The sequence below is a fragment of the Eurosta solidaginis genome, chromosome 3 (assembly GCF_040869045.1).
Source record: "Eurosta solidaginis isolate ZX-2024a chromosome 3, ASM4086904v1, whole genome shotgun sequence".
Taxonomy (NCBI): domain Eukaryota; kingdom Metazoa; phylum Arthropoda; class Insecta; order Diptera; family Tephritidae; genus Eurosta; species Eurosta solidaginis.
The window spans coordinates 47401319-47428705 of record NC_090321.1 but is presented as its reverse complement, the minus strand read 5'-3'; the positions used below and the strand labels follow the sequence as shown (position 1 = coordinate 47428705).

Below are 27387 nucleotides of genomic sequence, written 5' to 3'. Positions count from 1 at the left end.
GAGTTTAAATTTGACTAGAGTTTAAGTTAGCTTAACCAAGTACTGAAAACCCGGGCCTTAATCATCAAAAGCTCTCAAAAATAGTTCAAAAGCTATCATTTTTGCAAAGAAAAAACGCAAAAAGCACCATAGTGCGATGCAAATATCATAACAATGATACGTTTTTATTTTCAATTAATTTTTTATATTTACACAAATTTATTTTAGGGCTTACAAAAATACACATATGTTGTAAATAGTTTTCAATTTACTATATTGAAATATGTAGATGCATAAATAAGTTAAGGCAAAATGTTTTTAAATTTTTACAAGTAAAGCAAAATAATAAGAAATACATTTTAAACATAATTTCCAAACACGAATGGTTTTGTAAGATTAGTTGTCATGCATGGAATCTGATTTGACCTATTCAAGAAAAGTAAACATTTTTAATTACTACCAAAATATGATGCGTCAATTTTATTTTGCGCAATAAAAGATTATCAGCTCCAAATTATTAAAGACTACAGATAGAAAGACTACAGTTAGGTAAACTACAACACCATTAAGTCGCAATTTGTACCTACATAGTTAGTATGATTTCAAAAACATTTAAAATTTCTCACCGTGTACGAATCTTCACAGATTCAATGGCATTCTTCATTAGCTGCTCAATATCGGTATTTTGTCCTTTAAGCTTTATTTCCTCGCATAAAGCCTGGACAAATGGACTACCTTTTTCCGTACGATACGAAACATAACCTAAAAAAACAAGTGCTTAATTTTTAGTAGTTCTTAAAAATAAATAAAAACAAAAAACTAACCTTCAAATGTACTATAACATTTGAGTATTTCACTTGGAGATCCACGTGCCACTGAAGCATCCTTCTTATATTCACCGGGTACAAGCGCACCCTTACATGCCTGTATAATGAATATTTTCGGTTTCTCCTTTAAACTTGGTATATCCAATAATGGGTATAGCATGGTGTCATCGACATTATATTCCCCATCGCTGGCAGCGATCGAGTCATGTAAACTACCATGACTTAGTATGGCAATTATGAGACAAGAGTAATGAGTGTAGTCCTTTTTTGTTACTGCAGGGTTAAAGATCAATTTTGAAAATAATTAAAATATTACTTATTGATATTAGAGAAAATTGCAAAGTTTACAAGCGACGATGATTACTAGGACATGTTTCTGAATTTCACTTCTTCATCAGCTGATCTCCAACATTCATACTTTATACTAGTGCCTTTAACCACTCGTCCATATGAATGCCCCGCTGCTTGCATTGCAATTGTTCTCTAAATATTGCCTTTTTGTTGCTATTCCTTTATTCAAAATTTAGGTACATACTAATTGTATATGCTTTTTAACCCTAATTGTGTGGAATATTTATAGGCGCGCTTAAGATCTTAGTGGCATTGGATTATTATATTACTGCTTAAAAATGTAAAAACAATAATTATATATTTTATAATGATTAATATTTGCGTTTGCCACCGTCTTTAAATCAAATAACTTCAATAATTCTGTCTCAACATGGTTTTGCACGGTTAAGTCTAACGTAACTAACTTGGTAGAAGTTCACAACTCATGTACTGAACGGATTTAAGGCTAATAGCGAAATCGATGTCATTCAACAGCTTTCGTTAAAATTTCCCATTCGCTTCTTCTGTTCAAACTCCGTCTATTGGGCTTCCCGCCTTTGCTTCTCTCCTACGTATTGTTATACTTGAAGGAAAGAAAACAAACGGTTATATTTAATAATTGTCGGTCTGAATCTATCGTATTGGCTCTGGTGTTCCACAGAGCAACCACATTGGCCTTTCGTAGAGTTAGGCGTTACAATGGACCCTAAACTCCACTTAAAATTTCACAAATGTTGGATGAACAGAGCCAAAGAAACTTTGGTATTCGTTCAAACGATGATCTAAAGAATTCAATGATCCATATATTACTAAAACTCTCTTAATATGATAGATTGGTGCGGCCATTATTGGAATACGCTTCGATAATCTTAAATTCACGTTATCGGTCCCACTGCGACAAATAACAAGCGGTTTAAAAGTAAATTATGCTTTTTGCGCTTCCCTCTTTCACTTTCTCCATTTTGCTCTCTTCTGCTCCCACGTAATTTATCTCCCTCAACCTATCTCTATTTTGCTTCATCTCCTTTCCTTCTCTAAGTTCTTCTCCTTCCTATCCTCCCCCGCACGTTCATTTTTATCTCAATTTCCTATTTCCACTCTCTCACTCTTTCTCTATTCTTTCTCCTCTCACTCTCGCTGATTCGCAGTTCTATCTCTTTTTTCCCTTTATTGTCGTTGATAAATCGATAAAACTTGTTTAAACTTAACAAGTCGATACACAAGATAACAAATCTCTAACTTTTCGATAAAATCTCGATAACACACCGATAACTTAAAAAACGATAAATGTTTGATAACATATCGATAACTTCTCGCTAACATATCGGCAGATTTTCTATGAATAAATCGGTATTTTTTCGATAAGAAATCGTTATTACTTCGATAACAAACCGATAAATCAGCAAAAAACTCAATAACTCATTGGTATCCTTAGTACTCGAAAACAAAATTTATAATTTATATATTACATAGTTTCTCTTTCCATTTTCCCAATTTTCCTTTTTCTCATTATGTTTCCTTTTCTTATCTTTCCACTCCTTTTCTTTTCTTTTCTTTTCTTTTCTTTTCTTTTCTTTTCTTTTCTTTTCTTTTCTTTTCTCTTCTTTTCTTTTATTGTTTTTATTCTTACGTATGTTGTGAGCTGCAGGAACAAACGGTTGAGCACGTTCTATGTTCATGTCTTGCGCTCGCCAGGTCAAGGCTCCAGCTATTAGGGGCGGCAGAGTCGCCAGATCTTGAGGCAGCAATTAAGCTGGGCCCTAGGAAACTGCTAGTATTTGCCAAGAGGACGGAGTTATTCTATAACATATGTCCTGGCACCTGATTGGGGTTCTTCCGTTTGTTCGTCAAACAAATTTTGGTAACACTATGGACACATTCAGTCTATGTGAGGCCTTTATTGTGGCCGGTCAACCTAACCTAACCTAACTACGTTGTGCCCACATTACGCTACAGTGTAGTGATTGCTTTTACGCTTACACTCTCTATTACCAATACCACTCACTAGCCCTGCATTTACATTGTACATATATCTCCCATACAACACTTACAAAGACTACGCTCACGCCTACGCTCACATTCAGGATTTCCATATACTGTGAGCAAAAATATACACATAATAAAAAAGTCAGTACTTACACGATTTCACAAAATCTTTTATCTTTTTCACAGTCGGATTCTTAATGGTGTCTACTTTAAGCTTATATTGCTCCAGTGTCTCACGTATGATCTTCGCATCATAGTCACTACCGTCACGCTTCTCAAAACGTTCCTTATCGGCAAAGTCGACTGAATTGAAGATCACAGCATAGCCAGGTCTGAGCTTAGATTTAATGCCACTAATCATGCCAATCGTGTTTTGAGGTTTAGTCGAAGTCTCAGTCAAACGAGTGTGATATTTAAGCTGCGGCAACGGTTTAACCATTATTTCTATAGGCGGCTGGTTTGTTTTTATTTGTTTGCTTGTTGCTGTGGGATTCGCATCTGCTCTAGCATGAGTCTCAGACATTGTTGTAATCAATGTGCCTGCGGGTTTGCTTTGCGCATACGTGTAACTCGTAGCCAATGGTCCACGTATACGATTCGCATAGGGTGAGACATAATTTGAAGTTGTGAGTGTTGATATCGTTGTTGTTTTCGCGTTAGTAGGCGCTGTACCACTAGTTGAGAAATCATTAGAAGCGCCGGTTGCAGTTTTACTCCAAGTAGGACTTGCAGCGACTTTTCTAGTCGTACTGCCAGCACTGTAGCTATTGTTCATGCTGCCATTTTGATTGGCATTGTATTTTGTAAGTGGAGTGTTATATGTAGTAAGTGTTGTATGACTTAAAGGCGCACTACTCACAACTGCCGGTGTACTAGGAGGCGCCAATGCGCGAAGAGGTGAGATTATGCCAAAGCTGTCGGTGTAATTGGGAACTTTGGTGCGCGACTCACTACCTGCAAACACTTTTGTTGTCGATCTTGATTTTTCTGCACCCTTAGTTGCGGTGTTTGTTGTTGTGCTTCTTTGATTCAATTTCGTATGTTGTTGTTGTACGAAAGAAGTTTCCGACTGTCCATTTATTTGTGTCACTGTTGTCTCTTGTTTACTCCAAGGTGTTGATGATTTGAAAAATGTTGCATTAGCTCCACTTACATTTAGTAATTCATCCAATTCTTCCTTCGTTGGTGTACGTCGTATAGAAATTTCTGTAACCCTCGCTGTTTGTTGATGCGTCACCGTTTGCCTTACTGTCTGCTGTGTCACTTTATTTCTTAGATTATCAAAAATTGTTGCATTTCGTTCCGTAGTGTTTGTTGTCTCCGTTGCTGCGCTGGCAGTGCGTACTTTCGTGCGTGGATCCTGATGCACCAATGCAGTTGAATATCCATTCGAGTTTTTCGGTTCCTTTTTTGCACTTTTCCAAAACATTTTTCTGCAGCACTGCACTGACTTAAAATTTAGTATGTGAAACGAAGAAAATTTTTAGACCAACTAACTGTTTATACCAGTCAATGTGACAGCGCGCGTTTTATCGGTTGTGTTATGATAAGATAAGAGAGCGGTCTGGTGTGAGTTTGCTCGACTGCAATGATGCGCTACATAATTTTCTATACTCAGGTGAGCAGAGCTCACAGATGGACTTGAGTAAATTTTGAGGTATCTTAATGAAATTTGGTATGTAAGTTCCTCAGCACTCATATCAGATCGCTATTTAAAATGAACGAAATCAGACTGTAACCACGCCCACTTTTTCGATATCGAAAATTTCGAAAAACCAAAAAAGTGCGATAATTCATTACCAAAGACGGATAAAGCGATGAAACTTGGTAGGTGGGTTGACCTTATGACGCAGAATAGAAAATTAGTAAAATTTTGGACAATGGGCGTGGCACCGCCCACTTTTAAAAGAAGGTAATTTAAAAGATTTGCAAGTTGCAATTTGGCAGGAACGTTAGTCGTATTACTATATGTGTTCTAAATAACAATTAGCAAAATCGGATGACGAACACGCCCACTTTAAAAAAAAGTTTTTTTAAGTCAAATTTTAACAAAAAATTTAATATAATTACAGTATATAAATAAATTATGTCAACATGCAACTCCAGTAATGATATGGTCCAACAAAATATAAAAACAAGTAAGGAAGGCTAAGTTCGGGTGTAACCGAACATTGCATACTCAGTTGAGAGCTATGGAGACAAAATAAGGAAAATCACCATGTAGGAAAATGAACCTAGGGTAACCCTGGAATGTGGTTGTATGACATGTGTATCAAATGGAAGGTATTAAAGAGTATTTTAAGAGAGAGTGGCCATAGTTCTATGGATGGACGCCATTTAGGGATATCGCCATAAAGGTGGACCAGGGCTGACTCTAGAATTTGTTTGTACGATATGGGTATCAAATGAAAGGTGTTACTGAGCATTTTAAGAGGGAGTGGGCATTAGGTCTATAGGTGGACGCCTTTTCGAGATATCGCCATTAGGGTGGGCCAGGGGTGACTCTAGAATGTTTGTACGATATGGGTATCAAACGAAAGGTGTTACTGAGCATTTTAGGAGGGAGTGGGCATTAGGTCTATCGGTGGACGCCTTTTCGAGATATCGCCATTAAGGTGGACCAGGGGTGACTCTAGAATGTGTTTGTACGATATGGGTATCAAATGAAAGGTGTTACTGAGCATTTTAAGAGGGAGTGGACATTAGGTCTATAGGTGGACGCCTTTTCGAGATATCGCCATTAGGGTGGGCCAGGGGTGACTCTAGAATGTTTGTACGATATGGGTATCAAACGAAAGGTGTTACTGATCATTTTAAGAGGGAGTGGGCATTAGGTCTATAGGTGGACGCCTATTCGAGATATCGCCATTAGGGTGGGCCAGTGGTGACTCTAGAATGTGTTTGTACGATATGGATATCAAATTAAAGGTATTAATGAGGGTTTTAAAAGCGAGTGGCCCTTAGATGTATATGTGAAGGCGTTCTCGCGATATCGACCCAAATGTGGACCAGGTGATCCAGAAAATCATCTGTCGGGTACTGCTAATTTATTTATATATGCAATACCACTAACAGTATTCCTGCCAAGATTCCAAGGGCTGTTGATTTCGCCTTGTAGAACTTTTTCATTTTCTTCTACTTAATATGGTAGGTGTCACACCCATTTTACAAAGTTTTTTCCAAAGTTATATTTTGCGTCAATAAACCAATCCAGTTACAATGTTTCATCCCTTTTTTCGTATTTGGTATAGAATTATGGCATTTTTTTCATTTTTCGTAATTTTCGATATCGATAAAGTGGGCGTGGTTATGGTCGGATTTCGGCCAGATTCAGATAAGTACGTGGGCTAAGTTTAGTAAAGATATATCGGTTTTTGCTCAAGTTATTGTGTTAACGGCCGAATGGAAGGACAGACGGTGGACTGTGTATAAAAACTGGGCGTGGCTTCCACCGATTTCGCCCATTTTCACAGAGAACAGTTACCGTCATAGAATCTATGCCCCTACCAAATTTGAGAAGGATTGGTAAATTTTTGTTCGATTTATGGCATTAAATGTATTCTAGACGAATTAAATGAAAAAGGGCGGAGCCACGCCCATTTTGAAATTTTTTTAGTTCTGTATTTTGTTGCACCATATCATTACTGGAGTTGAATGTTGACATAATTTACTTATATACTGTAAAGATATTCAATTTTTTGTTAAAATTTGACTTTAAAAAAATTTTTTTTTTAAAGTGAGCGTGTTCGTAATCCGATTTTGCTAATTTTATTGAGCATACATATAGTAATAGGAGTAACGTTCCTGCCAAATTTCATCATGATATCTTCAACGACTGCCAAATTTAAAAGTGGGCGGTGCCACGCCCATTGTCCAAAATTTTACTAATTTTCGATTCTGCGTCATAAGGTCAACCCACCTACCAAGTTTCATCGCTTTATCGGTTTTTCGAAATTTTCGATATCGAAAAAGTGGGCGTGGTTACAGTCTGATTTCGTTCATTTTAAATAGCGATCTGATATGAGTGCTGAGGAACTTACATACCAAATTTCATTAAGATACCTCAAAATTTACTCAAGTCCAGATCATTTTAATATATAGAAGTCTATATCTATCTCGATTAGTTTATGCCGCTACAATGTACCGTTATGTGAACAAAATTAATATATTCTGTGAGCTCTGCTCACCTGAGTATAGAAAATTATGTAGCGCATCATTGCAGTCGAGAAAACTCACACCAGACCGCTCTCTTATCTTATCATAACACAACCGATAAAACGCGCAAGTTACTCCACTTTTTAGTATTACCATTTGTATGTATCCCTGAAAACGACAATCTTGTCTCCAAAGCTCTCAGCTGAGTATGTAATGTTCTTTTACACCCGAACTTAGCCTTCCTTAGTACCTTTATGCACGAAGTATGTATATTAGGTCGCTTTCCCTTTTGACCTCCAATTTCTTTCGTTGAATTTTCGGGTTACCTCCCAGCGAAGAAACCGGAAATGCTATTTAAAGCCCGATGACAACGAAATATGGGGCAAAGGAACTACACTATCTTGGAAATGGACTCAGACAGTTAGAAAACAAAAGCCGAGTTTAGTTTTTCAAACAACCTCCCTGGTGAGGTAGCGACTCGAAAGTGCTCACAACCCGCTGACAACGTCTTAAAGAATATGAAGATTTGGCTAGGTGGTGCGCAGAGTGAGATATTTAGTAAATTCGATCAAATTGGAGCCGGTAAATTTCTACATGAATGTTTTTTTTTTTCTCGATGCAAACCTTTATTTAGATCTATTGTGCTTGACCTTGCAGCCTATTAATGTATGTGGACGCTTTTAGTGTACTTAAGTATCCATTCGAGCTTTTTACCCGATATCACCCCAGCTCACAAAAGCGATAAATTTGTGTATCGGATTAACTGATATCGTAGACTACAGTGCTCCGTATAGTGTACCCAGTTAGAGTTCGTAGGTCCTCTCAGCTTAAATTAATTAGTTTGGCTGATACTCTCATTGCTGGCAGTATACAAAATTTGTCCTGTCATTGCCTGGGTATTCATCACAGTGTTGTCTGAACTACTTTCTTTTCCAGTTACTTATGGTTTCCCTAGTGTGTGCCTTTGTGAGATCACAGAAGAGCACTAGACCATAGCAGCCTTCTTGGCTAGTTAGTCTGCATGATCATTACCTTCATGTCCCTGACCTCTGTGAGCCCAAGTGACAAAGCCTTGTTTTTGGCCTTCAGGCTATTAAGGAGTCACTCATTCTAGACACTCAAAAAAAATGGTGGGTAGTATCCCGTTAGTATCAATGAAGTTCGGCCCATAAATACCAGCATCCGTTTTTCCGTCATCAAACTTCCGTGAACTTTCACAGCTTGTTCGAAAGCATGCTGTGTCGTACTCTCAAAAGCCTCTGAAATGTAAATCAAAGCGCAAAGGGTAATATTTTAAGATTCCAAAGCCATTTAAATTTTGTCTGTAAGGCTGTTGAAAACCGTCTTTGTGGATTTTCCTGCCTGATAGGCAATTTGATTCCTTGACAGAGGGAGTTTGTTTAGGTTGACCTTTCAGTATGCCTTTCCAAGATTTTCTCAACGTTCTTCAGGAGAAAGGCTAATTGGTCGATACGAGCAACTACCTTCGCTCGGGTTTCTCTGGATTTGATATAATAACTATCTTAACGCCTGTCTACATGTTTGGAATGTAGCCGATAAGGAGAGATGCCTGGTGTAACATAGTTTGGCTGGGGCTAAGTAGCTCATTCCCTGCTGTCAGCCAATGATACACCTTATCCGTAGCAGGTGCCTTGAATGGACTAAAAGTATACAAAGCCCATTATATTCACTTGGCAGTGTTGAGCTTTGTTGCTAGGCTGTTTTCTCTACCAATGGTCGAAAAGCCTCCCATTATTTGTGAGTGTTGATAGCATGCTGTGCCGTCCGAAAACTGAGTTTTAAGTAAGAACTTACTTTACTTTCTTTAGGCTGCTCAGTGTAGCTACTATCTGTCTTTTTCAAAGTGAGACATGAAGCTTAATACGGAGTTAATTCCCTTTAGAAGAGTTAGCAGATCCCTGGTTTTTGAGAAAGAACGGGATTTATAAATTTGACTTTTTCGTCGCAGAGCTTTGTATCTGTGACTGTGGCTGCAGACGATGAGGGTGGAAAGTTGTCTTCATCGTCGCTGTCAGTATTTGCCTCAAAGGGTGGTGAGAATGGCCTGAAGGTTTAATGTGGCCACATAAATCGTTCCCGAGATGGTCGGGCTAGCACCTTAATGGTGCTGTGGTACCGGAGCGTACCGGATCTGTATCCGGCAAAGGACCATCGTATCGATAACACTCTCCAAAGCCTTCGGGGAGCAACCTTATCGCTACAACAACAACAACAACAACAGCTTTACAGCTTCCGCAACCCAATTGTCAACCTCACCCACGCGAGGGGAATTCTGTTACAAATATAAATGTATCATGCACATATTTAGCCGGCGAAGCTTTGGTGACCCCAAGTTCATCAACGAACTAGGGGGCGAGATGGCCAGAAGGTTTAATGTGGTCATGTTAATCGTTCCCGAGATTGTCGGGCTAGTACCTTAATGATGCTTTGTTACTAGAACGTACCTGATCTATATCCGGCAAAGGACCATCAATATCGATACCACTCCCCAAATCTTTCGGGGAGTGTTTTTATCGCTTATACAACAACAACAACAGATATGTCTCCATATAAAAAGCAAAAATAATCAATCGTCTGAATCCCAAAAACACCGCAGGACGGAGTAGTAAGTATTCTCACTGCTGTGGACGCTGCGACACGGGACTAGTCAATGCAGATGTATTTCAGTCATCGTAATTGACAAATGCCTGCCAACAATTATTTCTCCGATGGACTAGGAAGTTTAAGATGTAACGCATCGGGGCAGTTTAAGAGCAGACCAATGTCATTCAACATAAAGCGGACAGACTACATGGCACCGTGTCTGAGCTTCAAAAGAGAACTTGAAGCCACATTAGGGGTTGAGGGTTGGCGTAAAGATGCGGAGGTAATAGACAACGATATACAAAGGGCGGCAGGGCTATCATTTCGGCTGTGTTCGAGAAAATTTATAGAATTTGCCAAGATGACGGAGTTATTTTATAATATGAAATCTGGACTGTTTTTGGGCTTTTCCCCTCGTCGAACAAAATCTGGTAACACCATACATTCAGTCTATGTTAGGTCTTTATTGACTTACCAGTAAAAGCTTTCGCCTTATCCTTATCTTTTATTGGTGCATGGACATGAGGAACGGAATACCACCTTCGATCTTTCTAGTTAGGCGGATTTCATGTCTTGTGCCATCCTTTACGCTTCTTGTAGGGCGGTGATGTCAGTTTTTGCATTTACGAGGATATTAACGAGGCGGGCAGGAGCAGCTTTGCCAATATGGGTGCGAACATTGTAGGTACATGTCATAATAAAATTGGTCAAATGCGAGGATTGAGTCCTAAGCTCTGTGCACGACCTCAGCTTACTAGATTCAGAAATATATATACTAAATATCTATAGACATCAGCTTGGAGCCATATGTCTTGCTGGCCAGATGCTGCTGTAAACTCCATTGAGTCCTAAAGATGAATATATCAAAAAATTGGGGTGCCACCAAGAAAGTGTTGTCTTAATATAAACGTTGTAATTCATGCTCATTATTTTTTTCTGAACTTTTAACCGCTAAATTCGCTCTCGAAGAGTACGTGTACAAATTTAAAGGTCATGCTCACTCTCTTTTGTCATCGATGACATCGCAAATCGAGTGCATTCTTGTTGATAAAACCCATTTTTGGTAATTGTAATAAAATGTAAACATATACATGCATATATATGTACATTAGGGTGGGTCGATTTGTATGGACCAAAGTTAACCGATATCGCGCCATAGATTTTTCGATAGGATTTGGGCTCAGGAAAAAAAGTCCACTACGCCTACCCAAATACATAATTTTCGAGCCTGCGAAATTTAATTGTTTTGACTTTTTTTCGACTTTGATTTTTAAGGTTTTTTTCATGACCTACTAAAAAAATTTTCATTTATTGTAAAATTTCCGTGTATGTATACCCTGTCCGACTCAAAAATGTCCGCTGAAAACGTTGGCGATAACAGTTTCTTGAAAAAAAAAAAAAAAAATATTTTTTGGGTTTTGGTCGAAAAATTTACCCTTTCGCCATTTTTTAAGAGTTTTTTCAGCATACATGCAAAAATGTTTTCGATGAAAACGAATCCACTTCAAATTATGCGATAACTATTTTTTGAAAAAAATAAAATATTTTTTGCGTTTTGACACTTGTTTTGGTCGAAAAATCGATTTTTTCGATGAAATTTCGCAGGCACGAAAATTATTTTTTTGGGTATCCGTAGTGGACCTTTTTTCTCTGAGCCCAAATCCTATCGAAAAATCGATAGCGCGATATCGGTTAACTTTCGTCCATACAAATCGACCCGCCCTAATATACATACATATATACTTGCCTACCTACAAACACGACATAACGAGTACCATAACGAGTACAGCATGGAACAAAGTAATTCAAACAAAATTATCACGTAATTAGTAGCCCTGACCGAAGTAGTTACATACTTACACACGCGCACGAATAAGTATTATTTACGATCATTCACAATCAGCCACTGCCACCTTACTCGGAGAATTACATAACTTATTGCAATGCAATGACCGCTGCCGGACCCAACGCCCAACAAAAGAGAGCAATAATATACACTTTTTTTTAATTTTTGGACGATTTGTGTACTTTACAGCCGGGAAGCCCACAAATAAGTGTCAACACTGTGGTGATGGTGCAGGCAGCAAAGAGAGACCAGCACCGGCATGTTAAAGTCAATAGCTGCGAAAAATTATTGCGAATAAAGTGTAAACGAATTTTGTAATTAAATTACATACATTGATTATTTACTATGTCCTACCTAAAAATGCCATAAACACTAGTGGTGAAAATGATAGATCTGCGGGACTAAAGCGGCAATTACCCACCGACGTGTGCCGTACGTACGGACGTTTGTCGTACGAAACACGTTTGACCGAACTCTCAAGCCCGTAGGAATCAATGTGTGCGTCTGTGTACATGTACATAACATATTTGTGTGTGTATTGTTTACAGATAAACACTGTTGCCATTGACCATTTTGCATGCATGCTTATGGAAACATCAACTTTTTCCAATTTAATTTTTGATGTTGTAAAAGGCTGGAATTAATATTAAATAAATATAAATAGATTACATTTTTATAATCTGCACTTTTACATAATTATTTCGAATTATTTTCACAATTTTTCAAACTTTAATTAGGTGTTTTTGCATAAAACTGTAAACGGTCAAAAATTAGCGCACAAAAGTTTACTAGGCAACTCTGTCTAGTGAGAGAGCGATCAGCTGACCCGTCCTTACGGAAAAAATCAAAATTGTTTTGATTTCTACGTTCCGGGCTACGTACGTACGGGCGTTGCCCGTCGGTGAGTTTTCGTTTACATTGTACACTCATAAGATAGGTCGTGTCAGCTGACACGTTTTTGGTACGTACGTTCGTGAGTAACTGCCGCATAATGCCAAGCTTTAAAGATTTTTCAGTGAATTTAGTGAACTTTCGCTCGATTACTCTAAGGGCCATCACATTTTCTCTCGACTCGTCGTTGATTCACGCATCAGAACAGGTATACACGTAGGCATGGCTCAATTTTATGGTTGGCTCATCTCATCAGCGCTGATTAATTGTTGTCATTTCACTGGCGTATAAATTGTGTTAAAAAGAGATGGAAAATGCAAAATGTAAACAACACTTAGGCGCGGTTTTTGAGTAGTTCGTTAAGCTAAGCTTAAACTAAGTTTGCTTAGCTCCAGTCAAATTTGAACTCCAGTTAAACTACAGAGCAATTTTTCTTAGATCTGATAGTTCTCAAGTTGAAATTCAACATCATTCTCCAAACATTTTCTAACCTTTGAGACATTTTATAAAACTTATAGTTCTCGAGTTGAACTCCAACGTCATTCTCAAATTATTCTCCAACCTTTGAGAGATTTTGGGAAATGTATAGTTCTCAAATCAATATGCAGCACATTTCTACAATGAGCGTATCTTTATGTTAACCCCAAGTACAGCCAGCAAGAGATTTGAGGATTTTATTGCGGCTCTGGATTTTCGGTACAATTGCAGCTGCATGCTCACCAAAATGTAGATCCTGATCAAACGTCACACCCAAGATTTTGGGGTGTAAGACAGTCGGTAGCGTAGTGCCATTGACGTGGATGTTCAAAATGGTCGACATTTGGGACGTCCATGTTGTAAATAAGGTCGCCGATGATTTAGTCGGTGATAATGTCAGGTTTCGCGGGGCGAGAAAACTGGAGAGATCAGGGAGGTAGCCGTTTATTTTGTTGCAAAGCCAATCGATCTGTGGGCCTGGGCCTGTGACCATTATTCTGCAGTCATCGGCGTAGGAAACGATAGTAACTCCTTCTGGTGGTGAAGGTATATACGCTCATTACCACTTACAAAGCAATTGGCCAGCCGATTGCATGCTACGCGTCCCCGATATGGTCGCCAAGCCTAAAGACTACTCACTGGAAGAAGCTACAGGCCTGCCAAAATACTGCCCTCAGAACCGCCACGGGTTGTCTTATGTCCCCAAACACCATCTACATAATGAGGCGAGAATACTCCCCATTAAGGAGAGAAAAGAAATGCTAACCAAACAGTTACTGTTGAATATCCAGAAACCTTGGCATCCCAACAGACATCTGATTCATGAGCCAACACCGCCCAGAGGCTTAAGGAGTCATCTCCGTAAGCATTGTGAGGAAATACGGCACCTGAGAACAAAGCCGTATGAAGCTAAAAAACACAAGCAGGTCTTCAGTGAACTCCACAAACAGGCGTCGGACCTCTATGCCAGGAATTGCCCGGTGAATCCTGTACTCAAAGAACAATACCCAAAACTTACAGAAGAGGAACGCACACTCCCTAGGGAAACGCGAGTCACTCTACCTCAACTTCGATCTGGATACTGTAACAGGCTAAACTCTTACCTATCCAGAATGAACCCCGACATACAAAACATATGTTCTGCTTGTAACGTGTCCCCACATGACACCAACCATCTCTTCAACTGTATTGTGGAACCAACGCCTCTAACACCCCTCTCATTATGGTCCACCCCTGTTGACACAGCAAGTTTTTTTTGAACTCCCGTTAGAGGATGTTGATGACAATTTGTGATCGGTCGCACCTATTGGATGGGGCGAAGCACTTCTACAACAACAACAACAACATTTCTACAATTGATATCGAGTTGAGATGGTACCACCAAAGGCAACAGCAGTTTATTGTGAGAAATAAAAACCTGGTTGGTAGCAGTAATGAGCGTTATAAATTAAAAACAAATTAAACGTGTCTTTGGAATATTGGAATTTTACATTTGAGTGCAATTACAAAGCCACACTTGAGTTCGAGCTAAAACTATCTATTTTCAACGTAGATAACAGCATTTTTTGTTTTATAAAAGATTCCCCTTTTTGCTGAAAATGCTATGATTCTCAAGTTCAGCCACTGTTTCTAAACAACTCTTGTGATTTTAGAAGTATGCTAGTTATCAACATGAGCTCTAATGGTACTTAATCCCAAATGCTTGTTGGGTATATTTGACGCCATTGCGAACGAACGTCAATAACCGATAGATTAACTAGAGTTTAATCCTGCCAGATCGGTCGCTTAAGCTCAGCTTAAACTTCACTTAAAGTAGTCTGGAAATCTGCAGAATAAGTTTAAGCGTAGTTTAACTGTCAAACTGAGTTGAACATATGCTGAAAGACCGGGCCTTAAACAATTATTTACTACTTTGTTGCGTTAAATCTTTTACCAACAAATTATTACACATCGCCTTTTGTTATTTTATTAGTATTTTATCTAATTACGCGCATAGTTTTCCGACAACAAACATGAACTGCAAAGTTGTATGTTTTCTTTCCATTCTATTCGCCTAACACCAACACATTCACGTTTTTTTTTGTCGTGAGAGGATGCTTTGATTTTTTTCAAATGGCTTGGGGATGTGCTGCCCAACCCTTATGGAGTTAATGGTGCTGCTCAAGGTCCGATTTAGGATCGTCGGATGTATGCGCGAAGGCATCATATGAAAATGAGAATAATCAATTGTAAATGCGAAAGCCTCATTTCGATATAAAAAAGTCACTTGGAAATAAGAAAGCGTCAAATGAAAATGCGAAAGCGTCATTTGTAATTGAGAATAGTCTTTTGTGAATGAGACATTGATATACCTTGGGCAAGTCCCGCATGGAGACACATTCCTCCAATCAGATACATACTTCCTAATTAGTTTTCAATAAACCAGTTGCTTTCAGATATGAACTCAAGTCGGAAAATCTTCCATATTGTTTGAAGTCCCGGGCGTTGGCAGGATCAGGGGGAAGATCTGATCCTGACAGTTTCTGCCATCAGATACGTGATGACGCCCTTAAGATTTATTCGCCGTGCGGCGCGGTGTGGTGCTAGCATGCTCCGCCTACCACACCACAGATCCTGTGTTCAACTCCCGGGAAATTTTTTGAAGCATCTTTGCTTGCCGCTATATATATTTAGCCCACTCATTTCTATCTGCTCCCTTACGAGCGTAGGCATCATGTTGATGATGTGAGGGCTCAGCCGAACTCCATAGTGCCCAAAAATGTGGCTGAGCGGTTTATGGGCTTTCATCTACGCCGTTCCGCCTCATAAGAAGGCGGCGGGATGTCGGTGACTGAGTGTTAAGCGGACCATGTCTGTTGGATAATTTGCAGCCAGGGAGCCTTCCTGATACCGGACTACCTCGGGAGGTATTGATGGTCCTTCCACAGTAAACGGCGCGGCTGTGGTGTACGAGAGCGAAAGTAGTACAGCATCAAGGAGTTCCGTGATTAAAAAGCATACACATCAAAACGGCAAGTAGAGTGGAGAAAGGTACCGTGCAGCACTAAGAATTATCAAACGCTTGGGAGCAGTGCTCGACTCAACAGAACCGGAGACTGAGCGCCCGAGGATGTAGGGGACGCGGATGTCACGACGAAGATGCTAAAGGGCTACAAATAGCCAAATGGTACTGCAAATCGTACAGAGGAACATACAATGCAGTAAAGTACCGTAGAGTGAAATCCTCCTAACCCTCGAGGTGGGTTCGTTTGACGAGCGCTGATCCAGAAGGCATGACTTTCATCGGGGGAAAGGTTTCTAGCGCGCATGCATTTGGCGTTTACTACGCGCAATCACAAATTGTTTGCACATTGCCAACAGGGTTAGTGTCTCTACATATTGTAACGAATTTTGGGAGACTCCAATCACTCCAATATTCAATAATGCAAAATCGACTTTATTAGACTACTTTGAGAGTACAATAGCACTTATACTTCATAACCAATAGCGTGCTTAAATCAAAACTGATCAGTCATGCCTCAGCTTGCGCTGCTTTTATACTCTCTGTTGCCTCGTCTGCATATTTCTAATAAGGTGTTTAGTTATATGAGTACATGCTTATTTGTAGTTTATAGCCATATGCGTGTGTATGTGTGAGCAACTATTTCGGCTGATGATTACATGTGTTGGAGAGTTTTCTCTTCGCCGCCGTCTATGTATGTGTATAAATGATGATTGATGCATTCATGTACACCAGTGTGGCTCGCTTTAATGTTCTTGTTGTTGCGTGATTGTTTACTAACAGCCTAGTGGTGTCAACATTCGCCACAATATCTTGGTCCAACATAAAGCAATACATTCATTTATCAAGCTATGATTGGATAGGCCATCCTTCTCAGTCATATAACATTTCTATCGAGTTCTATATGGGGTCCCAAGTGTCAAATCGGTCGCAAGTTTCGCGATTACTGACAGCAATCGACTTAAGTAAAACTGGTCTCACATGAGTGACAGTTAGTGTATGCACGTACATATGTATGAGAGTATTGCTGAATTCGAATTGCGCTTATTCTGATTATTGTTTTAGTAAGTAAATGTAACTCGGAAATCACATTAAGCATTCAGGAAACGTACGCAGTTTGGCTTATATCGCGTAATCGTCGATGGCGCGCACGACTGCAGCACGGCACTTAACGGACGTTCACGCTGTCTCAGTTTGCGGGTGTGGGACTACGACCGGCGCATCAAAATAATTTATAAATCTATGCCAAAAATTAAATGCACATACCAACACACACACACTCACACGTTATATATACATACATGCAATATATGTCAATAAAATTAATTGAGCACACAGCGTAGGCAACAATTTTAAAACGAAGCAAAGCATAATAAGCCAAGCTCAATACGGGTAGTGGGTGGTCGTTCTGACGAAATAGCCACCAACTTTAATGGCAAACGAAAGCGAAATCCATCGATACGCAAGCGACTGCAGCATTTTTCAGGCGCATATAAAAGCTTTTTGTGACCCAAACAATTACGTTATTTCAATACGAACGCTCGAACGTTAAACTTCAACGCCGGCTTAAGAAATCGAACGTTGAAAAATGCTAAAATTATTCATATTCGCCTGCATCATAGCTGTGGCTATGGCACGCCCTGAACCACCATCATCACGTTATGGACCACCACCAGTACCGGCCAAACAATACGGTCCACCACCAGCACCAGCCGAACAATATGGCCCGCCACCTACACAACCACCACCGCAACCACTACCAATTTACGGTCCACCGGCGCAATTTTATGGTCCACCTGCTGCCACTGCTGAGCCTGTCGTCACTAAAAATGTATATGTGCATGTACCGCCAGAGGAGCCAGAAGTTTATCAATCGTCAGCACCCATCCAGACAGCTGCGCCGAAGAAACATTATAAGATTATTTTCATTAAGGCACCAAATCCACCAACGCCGCAACAACAAGTGCTGCCACCTCCCGTACAGGATGAACATAAAACATTGGTGTATGTATTGGTAAAGAAACCGGAGGAATCACAGCAGTTGGTCTTACCATCGCCTGCGCCAACGGAACCAAGTAAACCAGAGGTTTATTTTATTAAATATAAGCAACAAAAAAAACCTGCTGCCCAATATGGTCCACCGCCAGCACCGGCTTCTGAGTACGGTCCGCCAGATGCTGAGAAGTTTTAAATGACTGTCGTCTTACATCTTAAAGATTTAATGTGATGATATTTGCTGATCGAGCCCTTTACTATTGTAAATAGATTTTATTCTTCTTAGGAGTACTCATTGAGTACTTAGGAGTTAGTACAATTTTGTATTTATGTATGTGCCGACTTGCATGCGTATTACATAAGTTTTATTTTCCACGCGAACCTCTCATTGTTATCCCTCATTGTTGATTTGTGTATATTTTTTTTTTGTTGCACATAAACTAATTAAATTATGACTCAATTTAGTCAGGTAGTTGTTGTTTCGTTTATTTATGAAACAGCATTAACACAAACAAGAACGTAAGCCAATAAGTTCAGTGAAGATTAGAACTTGCCAACAAATGCTACTTTAGACTAAGTAGGCAATTGAAAACTAAAGCCTTCTCCCGGAAAATCATGCTCTACAAGTACCTTATCGGAATCGTACTGGAATATTGTGCAGAAACAAGGGCACTGACAACATCTGGTGAGGCGGCTCTGGGAGAGTTAGAGAGAAAAGTTCCTCGAGAGATTTATATACCCCTACGCATTGGCGACGGCGAGTACCGCAAAAGATTTAATGGTGAGCTGTAAGAACATTACGTAGACATCAACTTAGTCCAGGCTGCTCTGACTAGGCCATGTTATATGAATGAAAGATGATGCTCCCGTGAGGAAGGTTCTTATGGGCACCCGCCGACGTAAGTAGAGGAAGAGCTCAGCGTTACTCCGCTGGAGGGACTGGATTTAAATTCCCTTGTTGTTACAAACTAGCACCAGTTAACACAGCGAAGAAGCGACTGTCGTGGCGCTTAGTTATTGAAAAATGGTCAGAGATGCTCTCTATCAGGAGTCCGAGGGGAATAGGAGTTTCAGCAGGGTCGCACCATAAAGAAGTTCCTGCTAGAGGCGCTGCTTCCACCATACATAGTTGGTTTGTGTCATCTGGGGACGCACCCCATGCAGGGCATGCCTGGGCTCACTATGGATAGGTTAGAATTATCATATATATTACTTCTAATTGCTGTTTTTATGTACGGGTCCCTTTTTCGCTCTTATTTGGAATATAAATCTATAAATACAGTTTTGGTTGTAAAAATGGAGATTCAGGCTATTAGCGAGCTTTGGGCAATTTTGGTCGTGTGCTTTTGTTTAGCTATATTTTATTAAAATAATTTGTTAAAAATAAACGATTGTGAGCATACAAAGAAATCTATTTGTACAATGGCACTATTGTGAAAATTTGCACTGCATTACCGGCAGTCGTTACCATACGCTAGATGGCAGTGCAAGCTGTAAGTTTTAATTGATTGATAGAACAGCTGATTTCTGTTGATATTTGATAAGAGACTTTTATATTGGTTGCGCAAGATGCGCACGGGTCCGGCTCGTATAACATATTACAGTATCCAGATCGAAGTTGAGCCAGTAAGACGCACAGCTCCATGGTAATTGTGCTGTCTTCTCCGGTTCATTGTGATAACATTTACAGGCAGCACTTGTTATTTTAGATCAAACAGTGGAGTCACAATAGTGCTTTCAGTCAGGCATGCTTAACCAACGAAACGATATCATTTCGTTACGATAATCAACGTTAATAAACGAAACGAAGTCATTTGGTTTCGTTTATTAACGTTAAGATCGTCAAATTAACGAAATGATTTCGTTTCGTTTTCTGCCATATCAAAACGAAATCAAATCGTTTATGTTGATTATTAATTTCAAACTATGCTGGCAAAGCTGATTGATGGCGGAGTCATTAAAGGTGAAAGCATTAGCCAAGCTGATTGCAACTTTTCTCATGAATTTTGACAGTACGAACATTTCTCAGAGTATTTTTGACATTACCACCAACGAATTACACAAACAAATTACATAGAGTTTGTGTGTGTATGTGCGCTCGTTGTTGCCACCTTACGGCTTCACCATGGCTATAGCATTGCCAGCACAATTCAAACATAAAGTATCACGTTTTCGTTAACGTTTTTAGCGTTAACGAAAGCTTTTCGTTTCGGTTAAAAACGAGATACAATTTATCTTGGTAATTTCTTTATCGATAATATTTCGAAGTGTTTCAACGGAAACGGTGGAAATTTTTTGATAAACGATTAGCTTAACGTTAAGGTGCATCCCTGCTTTCAGTGATGTCTCCTTATTCGTCTTGGAGGCAGCCGCATGTAGAAACTGTTTGTTGTGATGCTTTTTCAGCATCTGATAACTTTTTTAACTGTGAGTCTTTTCGCCTAGCTTTGTAACGTTTTAAGAAGACATCACGTGGCAGTTCTTAGTGAGAATTTTTGGCAGGGCAGCAATTTTTTTTTGCATTGAACGTTGTGTAGATCCGGAGCCCATATTAGCAACGTGTAAGACAAGAACGGCCAAATGTTTTATAGGTGGTCAACGGTATTTCTTTGCCTTTCCCCATTTTTTGAAGCAAAGCATGATCGATCATCACATCCAGAAGTTTTAAGTATACGGCAGTTGGTAGCGTTATATAAAAACTTTCAATATACATATATGGTGGGTAGGGAAAGTAGAACATCACTTTATGATTGGTTGGTGGAAGGTTTGCGGTGTAGAGGGGAAGAAGAAACTGTGTTCCATCTGGTGGGGAAAATTCTTGCTTCGTAACATTTGTTGTACATGAGCAACAAAAGTTCCACCAGGCAGATATTTTCAGCTAACCTAATTGCCTCCAAGGGTATTCCGTAAGAGCCTAGGTGTCTTCTAGGTTTCATGCGGCGCGAGGCTGTTTTGAGCTCTTCTTTGTGAAATGGTTTCATGTTGCGGTCTTCTTCAATGGCGTCCGGATTTATTAATCGATATCGCGCCATCGATTTTTCAAAAGAATTTGGCCTCAGGAAAAAAAGTTCCAGTACGCATACCCAAAAAAATAATTTTCGAGCCTGCGAAATTTTATTTTTTTTTACTTTGTTTTACTGAGCCCAAATACTATCCAAAAATTTATGGCGCGATATCGGTTAACTTTCGTCCATACAAATCGACCCACCCTAGTGCACATCCTCTCTGAGTGGTTGGGCGAAAAAGTGAAGCTCTTTTAGAAAACGTCCACAAGGTGTATCTCGTCCATTGGTTCGGTGGATGGAATTTTTTCATTACTTTTCTATTGCCCACTTTACTCCCCAGCGGGCTAGGGGACTTAGAATATACCCGCGGTAGGTATGGCTATCGTAAGAGGTGACTAAAATACCATTTTGATTCAAGGGGATGTGTAGCGCAATCCTTTCAAGGTGTTGCCAGCGCAAAATATAGCTTCTTCAACCCAATTGTTAACTTTACCTACCCGTGGCGAATCCTGTTACTTTAACAGCCGAGGCTCTGGCGATCCCAAGTTCCTCATGGATCTAGGGGGTGGGAGGGCGCTTTGGCCTTGAAAGTTTCATGTGGTCATACTAAAGCGTTTCCGAGATGGTCGGGCTGGTGCCTTAATGGTGCTTGTTACCGGAACGTACCGGATCTGCATCCGGCAATGGACCATCAACATCAATAACACTCCCCAAGGCCTTCGGGAAATGTCCTTATCGCTACAACAACAAAAACATTCCCCACTTTAGTGACTGCTGTTCTTAACTTAGTTTAGTTTAATCGGCTGATAAATGTAAATAAAAACTCACAGTTAAGATATCGACATTAAACTTTATTTTATTTAAGAATAATTTCTATGTTATACATTTAATATTATATGTAGTGTATACGTTATTATTATTTTATGTTAATGTTAAATATGTATGTATTAGGGTGGTTACAAGGTATATGGTGAATTTTAATTTTTGTTTTATCTTTCGGGGCACCCTCCTAAAATATGCCTATAGATCAGAAAATGATTATTGCAAAGGCAAATCCGATAATGTTAACACGTGCCTCATTGAGGTCAAAGTTAGGAAAAACAGCGATTTTTCAAAAAATATTTATAAATAAATAAAGCGAAACCATTTATGCCAGGAACTTCACTCGTATATCATTCGATAGGTAATTTTATTTGTATTACTGTATTACTGCTAAAAACAACGGTTTTATAAAAATATTATTAAGATCAAAATTAATACAAATGAAATTACATATCGAATGATATACGAGTGAAGTTCCTGGCATAAATGGTTTCGCTTTTACTAACGAAACACTCAAATTTTTTCTGAAAACTCGCTGCTTTTCCTAACTTTGACCTCAATGAGACACGTGTTAATATTATTGGATTGGCCTGAAACTTTGCAATAATCATTTTCTGATCTATTGGCATATTTTAGGAGGGTGCCCCGAAAGATAGAACAAAAATTAAAATTCACCATATACCTTGTAACCACCCTAGTATGTATGTATATGGGGTATTCCATCCCATTTCGACCAATTTCGAACCCGACCCCTTTAGAATTGGCTGAAAGTTTTTCTTCTTTTTCTAGCTTACGAAAGACGTTTTTCAGAAGTTTTTAACATTTTTTCATCCAACTCAAAAAAAGTTATGAATTTAAAAAAAAAAAACCGTTTTTGCTTTCAAAATGCTATAATTTTTTCAAAAATTGACCGTTTGGGATCTTTTTTTTTTTAAGTTTGTTTTTAAATGTACTTTTCGGAAAAAATTCAAAAAAATGTTTAAAGTTTTTGTTTGTAATTTTTCAGTTTTTCGAGATTTTTCGAATTTCGCCCTTTTTTTTTGTCTCATAAAAAACTTCAATCAATTCTGCAATCATCCCCACTAATCCCGGAGTGGGATGAGATTTTTTTTTTTTTTTTATTTAATGGAAAAAAAACTTTAAAATTTTCTTTGTATTTTTTCCGAAAAGTACATTTAAAAACATATTTAAAAAAAATGATCCCAAACGGTCAATTTTTGAAAAAGTTATAGCATTTTGAAAAAAACACCGTTTTCCAACTCAAAATAAGTTTTAAATATTTAAAAAAAACGGTGTTTTTTCACTATGCTATAACTTTTTCAAAAATTGACCGTTTGGGATCATTTTTTTTAAATATGTTTTTAAATGTACTTTTTGGAAAAAATACAAAAAAAATTTTAAAGTTTTTTTTTCAATTAAATAAAAAAAAAAAATTCTCGGCCCACTCCGGCATTAGTGGGGATGATTGCAGAATTGATTGAAGTTTTTTATGAGAAAAAAAAGGGCGAAATTCGAAAAATCTCGAAAAACTGAATAATTACAAAAAAAAAAACTTTAATAATTTTTTTGAATTTTTTCCGAAAAGTACATTTAAGGACAAATGAAAAAAAAAAAGATCCCAAACGGTTAATTTTTAAAAAAGTTATAGCATTTTGAAAACAAAAACGGTGTTTTTTTAAAAATTCATAACTTTTTTTGAGTTGGATGAAAAAATTTGAGAAACTTCTGAAAAACGTCTTTCGTAAGCTAGAAAAAGAAGAAAAACTTTTAGCCAATTCTAAAGGGGTCGGGTTCAAAATTGGTCGAAATGGGATGGAATACCCCATATGTAAGTAGTGCATTACTTATTATTTACAATTTCTTTGTTTTTTTTTTTTCTTGTTTTTTATATCACTTTAAAGAGTTTCACATGTCTCTATGTCGTAAACAATCATATATTAGTTGATATATATTTACAACTTAGTATATTACATTTGATGTAATTTTTTTGAGTGAACAATGTAGTATGTTTCACATGTACTCTGGCGTGTACATATTAGGGTGTATCAAAAAATTACAATTTTTTTTTTGCTTTTATTTAGTTTGTAAAACTTCAAGTTCCGTTTAGGACGTCTTAAAATTAAAACTTAGTGCTCCGCCTCTGAAACAATTTTTGTTTGAACATATTCTCTGTTTTTTTCGGATGACAGCGAAAAAAAGTTATCGTTACTTTTTAGCACACCCTAATATAAACATACGTATATACATGTATATTGAGTTTTAAGTGAAAAGTCAGACCACTACTGTGTCTTCTATTACTTTGCAAGTAACGCAAATAACGCTTTTGTAGTTTTTGTTGTAATACATACATCAGCGAGATTTTCTATGAGTTTTCATCATGACTCACATTTAGGCCCGGTTTTTCAGTGCGAGTTTAAACTACAGTTAAAGTTGACTACAGTTTAACCCTGCCACATTGGCCGCTTAAGCTGAGATGAGCAGCAAACTTTTATGTTATCGAACAAAGTGGCAAGGTTAAACTCTAGTCAACTTTAACTGTAGTTTAAACTCGCACTGAAAATCCGGGCATTAACCATTTAGAGCCATGTAGAGTTGAGAATACGAAATTATCAGTAACTATTTTAACAAATTTCATCAATTCTACTATTTTCGAAAAAAAAATGCATGAGTTATGTAACTGTAACCAAGCAAACAAATCTGAAAAACGATTTCGAAAAATTTCGAAAACTCAAGCATCCCCATTCTAAACAAAAATTCCGTGCAAGTTTTTCCCTTCTCCCATTCCTCGTATTCTAAATAAAAAATATTTGTGAGTTTTTTCACTTCTCCCTTTCCTCCTATTCTGAACAATGTTCGAAATACGGAAACCGGTTATGGAAGAAAAGTAGGTATTATGAATGTGAGTGAGAGGGAGATTTCTCTGCCATTTCTTAGGAGTTTTTTCACCTGTTAAATTAAAGGGAATGCATCAAAATAGTTAAAGGCAATTGGTTCTTTTAAGAAAGAACATTTATTTGTATAAATTTGTGCTAAAATATGTACATTCTACCACAATATTCTTTATTTTAAGTCGAAGAGTATATCATAAGCAACCTAAGAGCTCTTGGTATATTTGATGCAGCCATCCAGAAATTGCGCAAGGATTTTTTAAGAAGGCTTAAATAGATTTTGACATATGACGAAAGACGAATTCAACTCGACTTGGCCGCCAGAAAATTGCTTTGCTGAATGTAAGGAGGCAACTCCGGCGGATTTGTGTTATCCCGCCGTCTTCTTCTTTTTATGCTCCTCTGTTGATGTTGCTGTGGCACCAATTCATTACTCATTTCAGTGAATACCACATGAAATGCAATACTGTGCATTGTTTATATTTTATTTCTTAATTTCAAACAAATTTGCAACAGTAATTAAACTTTTAAATTTTTTAAACAAAATAAGAAATGCGCAACTAAATTTCAACTGACAAAACAGCTGACTTCGAAAATTCGAAATTCCTATTCCCCAATTATTGTTCTCCCTAGGAGAAAAGAATTGGAGTAATTTTTCCGCGGGAATAAAAAAATTCGCGAGAACAAAATTCCGAGGGAATATTTAGAATTGGGCTGAATAAGTCTGAACGGAAAATTTCGATTTTGTACTTGGTAATTTCAAAATTTTTTTCGAGTATGTGTTTTTTTCGCCCAATCAGTTTAAGTCTAACAAAGTATAAGTTTTAAGTGTCTCAGGATTTTGAATGGATTTTTGAAATTTTTTTTCCGGAGAGTATTTTAGATTTTTTTCCATATAAATTCTTTTGCACCCATCATATAGAACAGAATCTAAAATATCCTTCGAAAATTTAATTAACATTAATTGAACTATAATGTCTAATGAATCACTTTTATTTTTTTAGCTGGCTTGAGGTCTGAATTGAAATAAAAACACAAGGGTTTTTTATATATTACCAATATATTTCGATTACACACGGTAATCGTCTTCAGGGTGAACAATTTTTTACACGTGTGTATCACTTGACGTGGATTTTAATGTAATGTAATGTTTTAATGTATATAAGACATACAAATAAATAAATAGAAAAAGAAAATGTCAAAAATCAATGCGACTAAAGACTAAGACTAAAATTAATTTGGCTACAAAAATGTATACTCGAAACAATTTTTTTTTAATTTTAAGTAAATGAATCGAAATTTTCATGCATACTTCTTGAAAACATCTTTGCGATTGGTTTGCAGTTAAATAACTCATGAAATTTTTCTCAAATTATCGCAAATTAAAAAAAAGAAAAATATACTTGATGAAATGACCTATAAATTGTCATTGATTTTTTAGTTCGCAGCTGTACATAGGTATTTGGAAATCATAAAAGTCCCACACTAAAATCGGTACCAGAAAGTATACCAGTTTTTATATGTGAGGATCTACCAGGCGTTCGTAATAGGCTCGTTTTACTTGTTTAACATAATTTATGTTTGTTTGTTTAATGATGTGTTCAATTTATACTTATTATTTAAGAATTCATGAGCTTAACACCAGCTTATAATAATTGAATATTCAATTATTATCTTTTCTAAGAGAAACTGAAAAGAAAGAAAGAAACATTTTACTGGCATATTGCGATGCTACCATTTCGAAAACCGCCACGTAGTCATCATCAGGCAATTTCGTAATGTTATCAACTGCAGTTTTCACCGTGTGATTCGTGTGATAAAATTTTTCTTTCTTTCTTTTCAGTTTCTCTTAGAAAACATAATAATTGCATATTCAATTATTATAAGCCGGTGCTAAGCTCATGAATTCTTAAATAATAAGTTTTAGCATAAGTTAATTTAATTTTTGATAGCAGGTGCTTTAGTGCAAAAAGAGGATTTTCACTAGTATAACCCAACGATTCGGTAAACTACTTAGCTTCATCAGGAGTAAGACAAAACTAACGAAACGTTGGATCACAATAGTGAAGATTCTCTTGTACCAAATCACCTCATTGGTCAAAAAGTAGCCTAATTTCTATCAATAAATTAGTTTTACTTTTAGTTTTAGAGCCGTTTTTGCCATTTTGGTTAAAGCTAACCGACACTTTAATTGCCAAAAACTCGTCGGTAATCCGTTAAATGCAGTTTCGGGCAGCGTTATTCAGAGTCTGTTAAAACAGTCCCTCGTGTCTTATGTACATTAATAAATAATAGTAACTAAAAGTAGATCAAAATCATAATCGGCAAATTTTGAGCTAAACCTCAGATTACAGCACGTTTTCGCATAAATCGCTAGAACTTCATTCATCTTTATATGGCAGGAAATGGATAATCGCTTCAGGAAAAAGGATTCTTAATATTCCAAAACACAACAACATTTTTTGGCTTTTTAAAAGTGTAAATTAGAAGGCTTGAAATAAGATGATATTGAATTTAAACGAAATAATATACATAAATGGGTTACAAAATATCTAGGCTGGCCGTGTTAATTTACTAACCG

At 37.7% G+C, this 27387-nt stretch overlaps 3 protein-coding genes across 4 annotated transcripts in view; 2 read left to right on the top strand and 1 right to left on the bottom strand.

Moving 5' to 3' along the window:
* The window catches only part of LOC137243648 (transmembrane protein 186), a 141051-nt gene that overhangs the window by 99357 nt on the left and 14307 nt on the right, over positions 1-27387 (top strand). The gene's annotated exons all lie outside the window — the stretch shown is intronic.
* On the bottom strand, positions 144-11789 carry LOC137246360 (uncharacterized). Its single transcript, XM_067777458.1, has 5 exons — positions 11742-11789; positions 3276-4572; positions 804-1079; positions 606-741; positions 144-405 (listed from the first exon to the last, which is right to left on the bottom strand). Exons 1-5 carry the CDS (start codon positions 11772-11774, stop codon positions 339-341), a joined length of 1809 nt encoding a protein of 602 aa, XP_067633559.1. The 5' UTR covers positions 11775-11789; the 3' UTR covers positions 144-338.
* Twdlbeta (Tweedlebeta) lies at positions 17210-19501 on the top strand. The gene has a single exon (XM_067777457.1). The coding sequence runs from the start codon at positions 17685-17687 to the stop codon at positions 18285-18287; it is 603 nt and encodes a 200-aa protein (XP_067633558.1). The 5' UTR covers positions 17210-17684; the 3' UTR covers positions 18288-19501.

Excerpts from the sequence above, each read along its gene's own strand:
- LOC137246360 (XM_067777458.1), bottom strand. The coding sequence starts at position 11,774 with ATGATCGTAAATAATACTTATTCGTGCGCGTGT. Across the intron at positions 1,080-3,275 it reads AAAAGATTTTGTGAAATCGT|TAACAAAAAAGGACTACACT; the intron begins GTAAGTACTGAC and ends TTAACCCTGCAG. Across the intron at positions 406-605 it reads TCTGTGAAGATTCGTACACG|GTCAAATCAGATTCCATGCA; the intron begins GTGAGAAATTTT and ends TTTCTTGAATAG.
- Twdlbeta (XM_067777457.1), top strand. The coding sequence starts at position 17,685 with ATGCTAAAATTATTCATATTCGCCTGCATCATAGCTGTGGCTATGGCA.